This window comes from Musca autumnalis, unplaced genomic scaffold (assembly GCF_047663935.1).
Source record: "Musca autumnalis isolate F117 unplaced genomic scaffold, ASM4766393v1 scaffold_4, whole genome shotgun sequence".
In the NCBI taxonomy this organism is placed as follows: Eukaryota; Metazoa; Arthropoda; class Insecta; order Diptera; family Muscidae; genus Musca; species Musca autumnalis.
Window position 1 is genome coordinate 42,811,210 of NW_027411977.1, and position 13,038 is coordinate 42,824,247.

A 13,038-nucleotide genomic window follows, 5' to 3' on the forward strand; every position below is an offset into this window, starting at 1 on the left:
TGTCTATCAAATAAAACTAATGGTTTGTTGTTTTCAATAAGTTATAGTGATATTTATCCCTAATACATTTTGGTTTCAACGGTGTATACTAACTTTTGCGACAGACTGTATGTATAAAGTGTGGGACTGTAGAGGAAGAGTTGCTTAAAGTGTACATGCCGGATGAATAGTTATGACCATGCATGCGTTCGCTTTTGTAGTGTGGGTGATAGGGGACTTCAATGCTCATTATTAGCTTTTGCATTCTGTTTTAGGCAGTCCACATTTTGCACGATGAACGAAGAGGACAACAGGAGATTGCTAGAGCTCGCTAGATATCACCATTGTTGCATTCGGTCTGATAAATCACTTATCCTGGTAACCCATAATTTTCCTTGGCGCAGAACATCTTCCGATCATCGTCCATAACAGACCACCCAACTTCATAACCTCTTAACGCTATACTTTTCTGAACTATGGTAAAGCTTATTGGCAAGAGTTCAGAGAATTTACCAATCACCGCTTCAGAGAGCTGGCCTTTCACTCAGATCCTCGGGTAGCTGAGAGAATTTTCAGATCTGCAGCCTCTCGGTATTCGAACCCTGCTGGGTATTCGAACCCATAATCAGGCAAATGATGAGCTTCGTCGTACAAACCCCGAAGATCTTGAAGTCAATAGACTAACAGTCGTGCATTAGCAACGGGCAGCGGTTAAAGCACTCCCGAATTCGGGGAAAAATTATAATGCAATGGCTGTTACGAATTGACAAATCTTTCAGTCAGATATTTCAACCGGCAATTTATAGAGCACCTCTAGAATGAAATGGCAAAGTGTAGTGTGCTACGCGGTATGAGCCCTCACACGCCTTACTTAATCAACTGGATGGACCCGGAATCAAATACTTGACAAGTATCCTTAATTTATCGTTAGCTACACATATTGCGACCCGTGTGACCGAACAGGCATGATATTGAAGGACATAGAAAAGTCTTCTCTCAAGCCAGTCAAAAATCGAAAGTCTAAGACTAAGCCCTAAGCCGAGGCGATATCTCCGGCACTGTTTAACCTCTGCTTCTATATACCATTTTTAACAAAAGGGTGCATCTATTGGCCCTTTCTGCATAAGAGGGTGTTTCTTTAGACTCATTCTGAATGAAAGGGTGCTTCTGTAGATCCATTCTGAATGAAAGTGTGTTTCTATAGATCCCTCCTGATTGAGTTTTCTATAGACATTTTCTGAATAAATGGCTGCTTCTATAGACCCTTTCTCACAGAAAGTGTGCTGCAGTAGACCCTTCCTGAATGAAAGGCAGCTTCTATAGTCCCTTTCTAACAGAAAGGATGCTACTTTAGACCATTTCTAAAAGAAAGGGAGCTTCTTTGGACAGTTTTTAAAAGAAAGGGAAGCTTCTATAAACCTTTCTAAAGGAACGGGTGCTTCTTCAGACCCTTTCTGAATGAAAGGCTGTTTCTATAGACTCTTTCTTAAAGAAAGGTTGCTTCTCATACCCTTTCTGGAAGAAAGACTGATTCTATAGACCCTTTCTTAAATAATGTGGGCTTTTAGACCCTTTCTGACAGAAATACAGCTTCTATGGACCCTTTCTGAATGTAAGGCTGTTTCTATAGACCCTTTCTGAATGAATGGCTGCTTCTATAGACTATTTCTTAAAGAATGGGTGCTTCTTTACACCTTTTCTGACAGAAAGACAGCATCTATAGACCCTTTCTGAAATAAAGGGGACAACTTTAGATCCTTTCTAAAAGAAATGGGCTTCTTTAGAGCCTTACTGAATGAAAGGCTGCTTTTATAGACCCTTTCTGAAAGAAAGTCTACTTCAAAAGACCCTTTCTAAATTAAAGGGTGCTTCTTTAGACCCTTTCTGAATGAAAGGGTGCTTCTTTAGACCCTTTCTGAATGAAAGGGTGCTTCTTTAGACCCTTTCTGAATGAAAGGGTGCTTCTTTAGACCCTTTCTGAATGAAATGGTGCTTCTTTAGACCCTTTCTGAATGAAAGGGTGCTTCTTTAGACCCTTTCTGAATGAAAGGGTGCTTCTTTAGAATGAAAGGGTGCTTCTTTAGAATGAAAGGGTGCTTCTTTAGACCCTTTCTGAATGAAAGGGTGCTTCTTTAGACCCTTTCTGAATGAAAGGGTGCTTCTTTAGACCCTTTTTAGAAGAAAGAGGGGCTTCGTTAGATCATTTCTAAAAGAAAGGGGACTTCTTTAGACCATCTCTAAAAGAAAGGCTGCTTCTTTTTTGACAGATTACGCGTGAGCCCTGTCACGTGTTCATGTAATTTTTGTTTAGTACTGTTTGACATTTTATTATGGAAAATCTTACGCCTCTACAACGTTTACAAATCGTTCAACTTTATAACGAAAATTCGCGTTATGTGTGGAGTGTGTTCCCAGCCTAATTTTGTTCAGTGATGAGGCACATTTCTGGCTTCATAGGTATGTAAAGTAGCAAAATTGCTACATTTAGGAAGAAGAGCAACAAAAAGAGATTCAAGTGCTGACGCTTCATATGAAAAAAATAACCGTTTGTGGGTCGGTGAAATCGTCGGACCCTATTTCTTCGAAATGATGCCGGTTAGGACTTCATCGTCAATGGCGACCGTTATTGCGCCGTGATAGCCGACTATTTGATGTCTGAAATTGAAGCTCGTACGAGGGGTACTAAAAAACCTTCTGACCTAGGCAACTCGCAGTGTCGCCAGGTGTCATTTGAAATATTTTTTTTTTTTTTTTTTTTTTGAAAGTTTGACAGTTTATAGCCTAATCGTACTCAGGTTGGGTTGTTTACAGTGGCTTGATTGAGACACCTCCAAAACATGGTTTTTAAACGCCTTTACAACATCTTCTAGCGACGAAAATCGTTGATCACTCCTTTTTTCTTGATTTGCTGTAATCAAATGAAGTCATTGGATCCCCAGTCGGGGCTGTACGGCGTATGACCCATCAATTCCATGTTTTGTCCGGTCAAGTAGGCGGTGGTTTGAATCGATGTGTGAGAGCTCGCATTGTCATAATGCAGAATAATTCGTCTTCTCTTGTTCGTTTTTCGAATTTCTCAGGAGACTTCAAGCAAACAAATTGTAGTGTAATGCTCAGAATTAACCTCCTTTATTTCTCAAGCCGTAGAATCGCCACACGGTCAGTATTGTCGAAGAGACAGGCGAACATTTGCTTCGAAGGTCTATTTCCATGAACAACTCTGGTTGGATTTAGCTCGCTTTCGGAGACCCAAACGGTCGATTCCTGTTTTGTTTCGGGCTTCTAAACATAGATCCAAGATCCGTCATCTGTGATGATCTTATAAATGTCGTTTGAAGCACCGCGATTGTTTTTATGCACAATTTCTTTGCACTAATCCACGAGATCCTTTTTTTGAGCGATTGACCAATATTGCTGAATCTAGCGAAAAAAATCCATTTTTGCGGCCAGGTATTCATGCAATATCGAATGTTAGTTGGTCGAATAAATACCCAAGGATGTCTCTATCTGACGGTATTTAACATGGCGATCTTGGATTATCCGTTCAGGCACGGCTTAATTTTTTTCTGGCACAACGGCCGTTTTGGACGACCTTCACGACCTTCGTTTTTTAGCGAGTGTCCGCCACGATTGAATTCATTGAACCAGTTTTTCATAGTCCTATAGGATAGTCCTTTATCGACAAACAAATATTTAGTTTGATTGATGCACTCTTGCCGTGATTATCCACGTCGAAAGTTGTGAGAATTTTTCGGACGAAAATTTTCACAAGTGAATTCCATTTTTTCGCAAAGTATTTTTTTCAAGTCACTGTAAAGAACCCAGTAGCACATGGTCATATGTCAAACTGACCTGAGTACGCTTAGGATAAAAACTGTCAAACTTTCCAAAAAAATGTCAAATGACACCTGGCGACACTGCGAGTTGCCTAGGCCAGAAGGTTTTTAGCGCCCCTCGTATTCTCGGCAACATTTGGTTTCAACAAAACGGCGCCACTTCCACAAATCATATCAATCACTAGATTTATTGAAAGAACACTTCGGTGAGCAATTTTGGACCAGTCAATTGGCCACCATGATCGTCTCATATCACTCCGTTAGAGTTTTTCCTGTGAGAAAATGTAAAGTCTAAATTGTATGCGGATAAAATCGCTTCGTTTCCGGTCTTAGTGGGAAATATCAGACGTGCCATTCGCCAGTTACCAGTCAAAAAGCTTGAACCAGTCATTGAAAATTGGACTCAACGGATGGACCGTCTGAGACGTAGCCTCGGCCAATATTTGTTAGACATAATTTGCATAAAATAAATGTCATCGAATGTTCTTTCAAACGATAATAAACATTCCCCATTCAAATTGACTTTTCTGTGCTTTTCCTTTAAAGAAAATAGGAACCTCTAAATGCATCACACTTTATAAACCCTTTCCGCTTCAACAGACCCTTTCTGAAAGAAAATGTGTTACTATAGTTGCGTTGTTACGACAACTACAACTTAAAGTGTAGGAAAGAGGAACCAAGACAAATACGAAATTTTGGCGCTCACTAGGTAATAATCATCTCATCATTAAGAAATTCAATTTTGAGACTAACATTTAAAATTGACTATACTTAAATTAGCAAAAATATTGATATTAAATCACAATTTCAAACTTTAAATTTATGTAATAACAACAATAAAGATGAATTTTCTAATTAATTTTGATTTTATTCGTTTCTCTTTTCCCATTTCCAGGCAACTGAAAAGTCGTGGCTATGACCAAAATGATGGAGGAAAATTTAATGTACATGATTTTGTCAGAGATAATACCAAGGCAAAAAGTATATGCGCTCAATGTAATTTTTAAACTATTCCATGAGGAGGAGATAGACGAATGATGGCGAGGAGAAAGTCAAAATATTATTTCAAAGCAAAGACAAAGCAGCAGCAACAACAACAAATAAATAATAAAACATACATATTTTTAATCTGTACTAAGGTTTCCTACCAACACGAAAAACAACAACTACAGCAGAAAATAGAAATTACAAATTCAACAAAATGAAATAATGAAACTTGAAACCAAAATCCAAACCAAACCAAACAAAACAGACAGAAAAAAAACTCCCACCCTCTTCAACTGAACCAAACAAATTGTTGTGGAACTTCTTTAAATTTGACTTTGCTAAAATATTTGGCAATTGCTACAGAAACCAAAAACAAAAACGAAGCTACCAACAAAAACATGTTAATTATTTGTTTATATTCTAAAATGTTAATATTTTATTCTGTTTCATTTTTAGTTGTTGGCGTTTTGTGGAATCATTTTAATTTCATAAATTGTTTAACCTGAGGGTTTACAGTGTAGCCACACCACCCACGTCTGTTTATCCTGCAGCCAGCTTAAAAATGACTTTGTTTCTGACAGACAAAGGAAGTAGGAGAAGATATGAAATTTAAGACAGAGCAAACATAGCTTTATCAAAGTATGTATGTGTATTACCACCTACATAGTTTGAGTTGATGCGTGAGTGTATGTGTGAGCGTATTTTTTCTGGTTTTACTGTTACTAATAATTGCCATTTTTGGGGGAGGTAGATTAAGTGCTCCATTTTTAATTTATTATAAAATATTTCACTTTATTTCAAGAAAGTTCTTCGCGTGAAATCAATCCAGTGAGGCCATTAATTACTTTTTACAAAGAAAAACAACACAAGTGTATATCATATTTCGTTTCTTTCTCTTTTGTATAAAAGAGAATCACGCAGAACTCTGTAAATGGCTTTTAAATTAATTGTTTTTAGCGCAGATTTTTCAAGTGGGGGACAAGAATTTCTTCAATGCAAAAAAAATTGATATTAATTTCATTAATATGCAAATTTATTACGTTTTGTTTTAATTTAAGAAGAAACAGGTAAAAAAGTATCAGTCGGCTTTGCCGACAGAGATATACCCTTAGCCTATGTGAATTGAAACTTTATCTACGGACAGATCGAATGTATTTAGGGTCTTTTCGGAATTTTGTGACCCTTTTTGGACAGTTGAACTTGCCAATAAAAATGTGGATTAGGATTACAGTTCAAAAATATTGCGGAATAGTACCGGAAGATGTGGACCGGTATTTCCCATCTTTGATCTGAAACATAGTTTGGACAAAATATGACGAAGGCAAAATTTTGAACCAAATGGGTTGATCAGTTAGAGAGTTATCGTGCTCTCCAGCCACTACATATGGTGCCATAGGGGTTTTGTACACCTTTCGGGCTGTTTTCTGAAGAAGTATGGATTTGCCCCTGAAAAACTTTTACCGTAGTAATTGAAGCAGCGAATGCATGTTGCTTCAACAAAAATCAAAGGAAGGAACCGAAGGATTGGACAAATATAGTCCATATTCGAACCTGATCTATATCTGGTAGATATATGTGTAATGTATGGACCAAATTTGTCATTCCATTCAATAGTCATCGTGCGCACAATTTTTCCGAATATTTTCGAACTTTTGTGGGGGAGGTACCTATAGGGGTAGACCGATATGGCTTATTTTCAAACTTAAACTAAGTTAGGACAAAACATTAGGAAGGCCAAAGTTGGACGGAATTGGAAGATCCGTTCGAGATTTATCTTGCGCTCCAACCATTACATACGATGTCATAGGGGTTTTTGTAACTTTCAGGTGACACCACGGGGAGGTCAGTGTCCATTTGAGATGAAAGTGGGACCAAAAAAATCCTGGGTTTTTGCCATTTCAAAGGCGGTCAACGACTCTGACCTTAGCATCTTTTATCCCCTACGTCACCTTGAATATTCTGACCCCCACTCTAATTTTTCAACAAGGATTAAAAGCGAGCGCTGCCATATAAGAACTGTAGAGAGTAAACATTTTGTAAAACTTCTACACTTCGAGTTCTCCCACTCGCGAGTAAAATCAAGCAACTCCGAACTCTGCATAGAATCATCAAACACACAAGAAAGTTAAATAGTCACGGCAGTAATTGTATAAATTCTAAATTACTTTGATGCTCCGATATTGCGCCACCTGTAGGGCGATACTTCGACTTTTTTTGAGTTACCGAGAAAATGAAAACGCAAAGTTATGGATAAAAGGTATAAATAAAACTTGACATCACTGTTACTTTATTTTCCTGGCTAACTTAAGGTGCAAACACAATGAGAAATTCAGGCTTATCCAAGCCTAATTTTATGTAAAACAATAAATAAATACAAGATCGCATTTTAATTAGGTAGAACCTCCTCTTTATTCTTTTACATGAAATTGAGCGTGAAGTAAGCGACAAATTTCAATGTGTTTGCACCGTTACAGTTCCTCTTCCATCACAACACGAAGACCGCGATCAAGCACATGATGCTGAACATAGGTGTGGGGTGACATTTTCAGAAGAAAATCATCCAAAATATAAAAAGGCCGGTCGACTTCTTCCAAAAATGGATTTTTGTCCAGGAAAGCTTTCCGAGAGTACATCTACGTGAAACCAATAACTCTAAATCAACATCATAACATTACATACATATAAATTCAAAATAATTGTAATAATTTGAAATGCAATAGCATAATTCCACTTAATTAGGTATTCAGTATTTTTTCGCTACCAAGTTCAGTATTTTTTTTTTATTTCAATATAAATATCAATCAATATGTACTTTCAAATGTTATATAAAACCACATTGCAATATTATAGCTGAAATTTCCAATGAAAATTTCAGCAGAAAAGTACAGAAAAAATGGAAAAACTGTCATCTGTCACATTTCATATACGAGTACATACATGTGTACATTTTTTAATAGCACACTTCACGTACGCTTTTAAAAGGTGCCCGGACATAACTCCCATGTACAAAATGATTTTGGGCGTTATGTCCGCTTTGCGTTGCGGATATAACTCCCAAAATTCGTTGGGAGTTATGTCTGCTTTGCTTCACGGACATAACCCGAACAAAAAGCGCGGACATAACTCCCAACGATGTTTTTTTAATTTCAAAATTATGTTTTGCTTAATTTATGAAATTAAGTCAGTATCAGTTCGGAGAAGTTTTACCAGACTATGGTATTCGACGAAGGCATTTCGTATACATATTATTATTTTTTTTTTAATATAGACATGTAAATATATTTTTTTAAATTTGTAATAGTAAGAAAAAATCTTTTTTAGTCGAACAGTTTTTATAGTATTTGCACATTTTTACATACAATTTTATTTTCTTAAATTGTGAAAATAATTTCTAAGAAAATTGCGCGATTTTTTAAAAAATATTTTCGACTTCGGCGGTTATTGTTCTTCAGAAGGTATTTGCATTTTTTATAAAAACCTTTTATTTTCTTAAGTGGTGACCCCCACTTGTAAATTTCAGAAAATCAAAAAAAAAATTATGGCCTATTGTAAAGTATAAGTGATAACACTTTAAAGTCGATCGGAACAAAATTGTCTGATAGATGAGTGTTGGAAGGAAAAAATTCATTGTTATTTGTATGTTTTTCTCGAAATGACACTTTAAAACGGTACCAACTCTAGCTCAAAAACGAATAAACCGATTGTCACATAATTTTGTGGGCTAGTCAAGGACATCAAAAACTAGTCCTTCATCGATCGATTTTATTTTTAATATGTTTAGCGAGTTTGATGACCAAAAAACGTCAGTTTTTTAAGCCAAAAATCGAAATATTGACTTTTTGATTCCACTATTTCCGTAAAACCTAATATTTTTTTAAAAAATCGATCGATGAAGGAGTAGATCTTTATGTTTTAATAAGCATACAATATTCAGAAAGTAGACTATGGATGTGTGCTTACAGATGAAAAAAAAGTCTACTAAAATAGTTTTCTTTGAAAAAATTCAGGAAAAATGGCTTCAAAACGTCAATTTTTTAAGCCAACAATTGAATATTGACTTTTTGGTTCCACCATTTCTGTAAAACCTAATATTTTTTTAATCGATCGATGAAGGACTATATCTTTATGTTCTAAATAAGCATACAATATTCAGAAAGTACAAAATGATGTGTTCTTACAGATATAAAAAGTCTACCAAAAATGTTCCATAGTCTCCTTGGAAAAAAATCATGAAAAATGACTTTCATTGGGCTTTACAACTAGGGGTCACCACTTACATTTGGAAAATATTTTTGTAAAAAATCGCTCAATTTTTTTTCAAAAATATTTTTATCTGCGGCCCTTTTTGTTTTACAGAAGGCATTTACATATTTTTAAAAAAACCTTTTTATTTTCATAAATATTGAACATATTTTTGTAAAAAATCGCCCAATTTTTTCCAAAAATATTTACGCCTTTGTTGCTTTTTGTTTTTCAGAAATGATTTGCATACTTTTAAAAAAACTTTTTATTTTCTTTAAAAGTGAAAATACTTTTGTAAAAAAATCGCGCGATTTTTTTCCCCACAAATATTTTTTCGCCTTCGGTGCCTTTGGTTTTTCAAAAAGTATTTCCTTAAAAAGTGAAAATATTTTGGTAAAAAATCGAGCGATTTTTTCAGAAATATTTTCACCTCCGGCGCTTTTTTGCTTTACAGAAGGTACATGAATATTTAACAAACACTTTTTATTTTTTCTTAAAATTGAAAGTATTTTTGTAAAAAATTGAGCAATTTTTTTTAAAAAATAGTTTCGCTTGCCGCCGCAGCTTTAATTTTTCAGAAATTACTTGTATATTTTTACAAACAAGTTTTATTTTCTTAAATAGTGAAAAAAATTTTGTAAAAAATTGCGCGTTTTTTTTTTCAAAAAAAAATTTTGCTTGTGACACTTTTCTTATTTTGAAGTGGTAATTAAATACATATTTTTTAAATAACTCTACATTTTCTTCAAATGAACAAATATTTCTTGTAAAAATCGAGCGATTTTTTTAATATTTTCGTCAGTTGCGCACAGTGGTTCAGAATCGTATTTCCTGGTTAAAACTCTGAAACTTTTGAAATGATGGAGATATTTTTTAATCGAGAGAGAACATACACAGTGCTCTTGAAGCAACTTTAAATGGAAGGTGTTTACACCTGGGAAGTTTTTGCGGATTCTAAAACTACAATGTTCATAGATGAAAATCAAAAAACGCCGTAGCGCTTTTTATATAAATCGCGATTCAAGTTGACATTTTTGTTGTTTTTTGATTTTTGAGAATCCGCAAAAACTAAACAAGTGTAAGCACCTTCCATTTAAAGTTGCTTCAAGAGCACCGTGCATAATCAGCTTTCCGATGCATTAAAAACAGTAGTTACTGAGGAATTTAAGGCCAAAGTTAAAAATGTGAGTTTTTTCATATTTTGCATAAAAATATGAGCGGTTTTGAGTTTTTCATATGTTCTACTTAGAAAAGGTCAAACACAAATAAACAAACTATAAAAATACAAAAAATTTAAAAAAATTGGTAAATTTTTTCTAAAGGATTTTGGAAAAAAATTTTGGAAAACATTTTTTAAAAAAATTTAAATTTTTTCCAAAATTAAAAAAAAGATACTCCTTGGGGGCGAAACCTATAGCTCTGCGTGTTGCGTGTGCGTTCAAAAATACAAAAACAAAATACATGTATTTCAAATTGAAAACAACAACAAATACATGTATTTTGTTTTTGTATTTTTGAACACACACGCAACACGCAGAGCTATAGGTTTTGCCCTGAGATTTTATAAAACTCATACAACTCTTATAAAAACTCATATATTAAAAGAAATTACATTTGTGTAAAAAAAGCTGTAAAAAAGCTGCCAAAAATCATGAAATTAAAAATTGTTGTGTAGCGTTAAATAAAGCTATTTTAAAGGGTTTTTAATTGATGTTATATGAAATATTGACACAGAGTATATAATTTCAATAGAGAGAGTTAACAATATTATAGATATAAGTTTGAAATTTGGAACACAGTAAAATGTAGCATATCATAATACGTTCAGTATAGGACCCATACAAAAATTCCGCCTGGCATTTTGATTTTCAGTATTTCTTATTCTTTAAAGTACATATCCATATACACGGTGTGCCTTAACCAAATTTAAATGGAAGGTGCTTAAACCTGGGAAGTTTTTGCAGATTCTGGAACTAAAATGCTCATAGATGAGAAATATCAAGAAACAAAAAAATCGCCGGAGGGATTTTCAAATAAATCGCGATTTAGGTTCACATTTTTAGGGATTCTTTAGGTTTTCTCGATTTTGCTTGGAAACCGCGAAACCTATGTAAACGGGCCTTAAGAAAATATTGTAGCTGTGAAAATTCTCCACAATATTGACTTTTATGATACTTTCGTAGGCACTGACTGTATCGCCTCCTTATAAAACAATGTCATTACTGCAATATCCCAAATTAAACTTATATATCTTGAAAATGGTACAACCTAGGAAAAAATAAATCATCCAATCTTCTAGAGAATATTCACAGCTTCAACATTTTCTTTAGTCCCATTTTGATATGTCTTGCGGTTTCCAAGCAAAATCTTGAAGACTTAAGATAAAAACCTTAAAATTTGAACTGAACCTCTATATCTCAAAAATTGTAAAACCTACGAAAAAACCTAACGGTCAGTTTTGTAGAGAATTTTCACAGCTACAACATTTTCTTTAGACTCATTTCGATACGACTTGCGGTTTCCAAGCAAAATCGTGAAAACCTAAAAAACCCCTAAAATTGTGAATTTTGATCGCAATTTATTTAAAAATCCCTCCGGCGATTTTTTCTGTTTTTTTTTTTTATTTTTCTTATCTATGAACATTGCTGTTTCAGAATCCACGAAATCTTCCCATGTATAAGCGGTTTTCATCAAAAGTTAGATAAGGCGCACTGAGCATGATATTGTTTTATGAGGAGGCGATACAGTCAGTGCATTGTCTCAATTTGAACTTCTATATCTCAAAAACGGTAAAACCTACGAAAATATTATAAGGGTCAATCTTGTGGAGAATTTTCACAGCTACAACATTTTCTCTAAGCCCGTTTACATAGGACACGCGGTTTCCAAGCAAAATCGTGAAAACCAAAATAACCCCTAAAAATGTGAACCTAAATCGCGATTTATTTGAAAATCTCACCGGAGATTTTTTTTTTTTGTTTCTTGATATTTCTCATCTATGAGCATTGTAGTTTCAGAATCTGCAAAAACTTCCCAGGTGTAAGCACCTTCCATTTAAAATTAGTAAAGGCGCACCGAGTATATCACAAATTGACTTCAGTCCCATTAAAAAAGTTTTGTGTTACTTTTGCCTTATTACGTTATCAATCGGACACATTTTTACCGAGATTACTGATGCTGATAAGAAGATCTATCTAAAAAATCTATTAATGTTGTTGGCGTGATACCACTGACCGTCGATAGCTCAGGGATGAAAAGGGAAGAAATAAAAAGATAAACACGAGTGTATCAGTTTCAAATATATTTTCGGTTTATTGGTGGTATAGGGTTTCTTAGTATAAGAAACATTACCTTTTGTATGTGAAGCTACAAACGAGAGCAATAGGAGTGTGACTCCTTCAAAAGTTAAATAGCAAGTGAAGTTGCCGGTGGGCAGAATAACGTTCACAAGGCCGTGACTGCTACGACTGCAGCATTGGAAAGCGCCCCTCTGCATCCGAAGTGAGCGAATAAGGCTTTCCAGGAGAGGTAGTAGAAAAGAGCGAAACTCTCTTCTACGATCCGAACTAGGCGAATAAGGCTCCTGGAAGAAGTGCAAAGAAGATATCCCCATAGGGCTCGTAAGAGCGGTCAATTAGCGTGGGTAATTGGAATACTGCAGAAGGGGAAACTAAGTATCGAACGTATACAAATGTTATTTGTATACCATTAATTAATTGAAATAACTCCAAAAAAGAATAACTCGGATCCCCGACTGCAGATTAGACTTGTACCGAACATTTCCAATCAAACATTGCCAGCTATTGTAAGAAAATAATATTCTTTTATGTCATAAAAACACGAAAACGTTACTATTTTACCAGAAGTTATAGAGTCCATGCAAGCCAACTAAAAATTCAGAAAATTAGATTTATGGTCTGTTCCAGTACTGCAAGAGTCTACTCATTTTCAGTAGTAAAAATGTGTAGATTCTTGCAGGTTCTGGAACATGCAT

General features: G+C 34.9%; 1 protein-coding gene across 3 annotated transcripts in view; it reads left to right on the forward strand.

Annotated features, from left to right (window-relative positions):
- The window catches only part of Rab26 (RAS oncogene family member Rab26), a 137,383-nt gene extending 132,366 nt beyond the window's left edge, over nt 1-5,017 (forward strand). For all 3 annotated transcript variants that reach the window (XM_073981693.1, XM_073981694.1, XM_073981692.1), the window contains one exon: nt 4,711-5,017. In XM_073981693.1, coding sequence (XP_073837794.1) covers nt 4,711-4,822 — 112 coding nt within the window. In that variant the 3' untranslated portion in view covers nt 4,823-5,017. The remainder of the gene's footprint in view (nt 1-4,710) is intronic.
- The last annotated feature ends 8,021 nt before the right edge of the window (nt 5,018-13,038 follow it).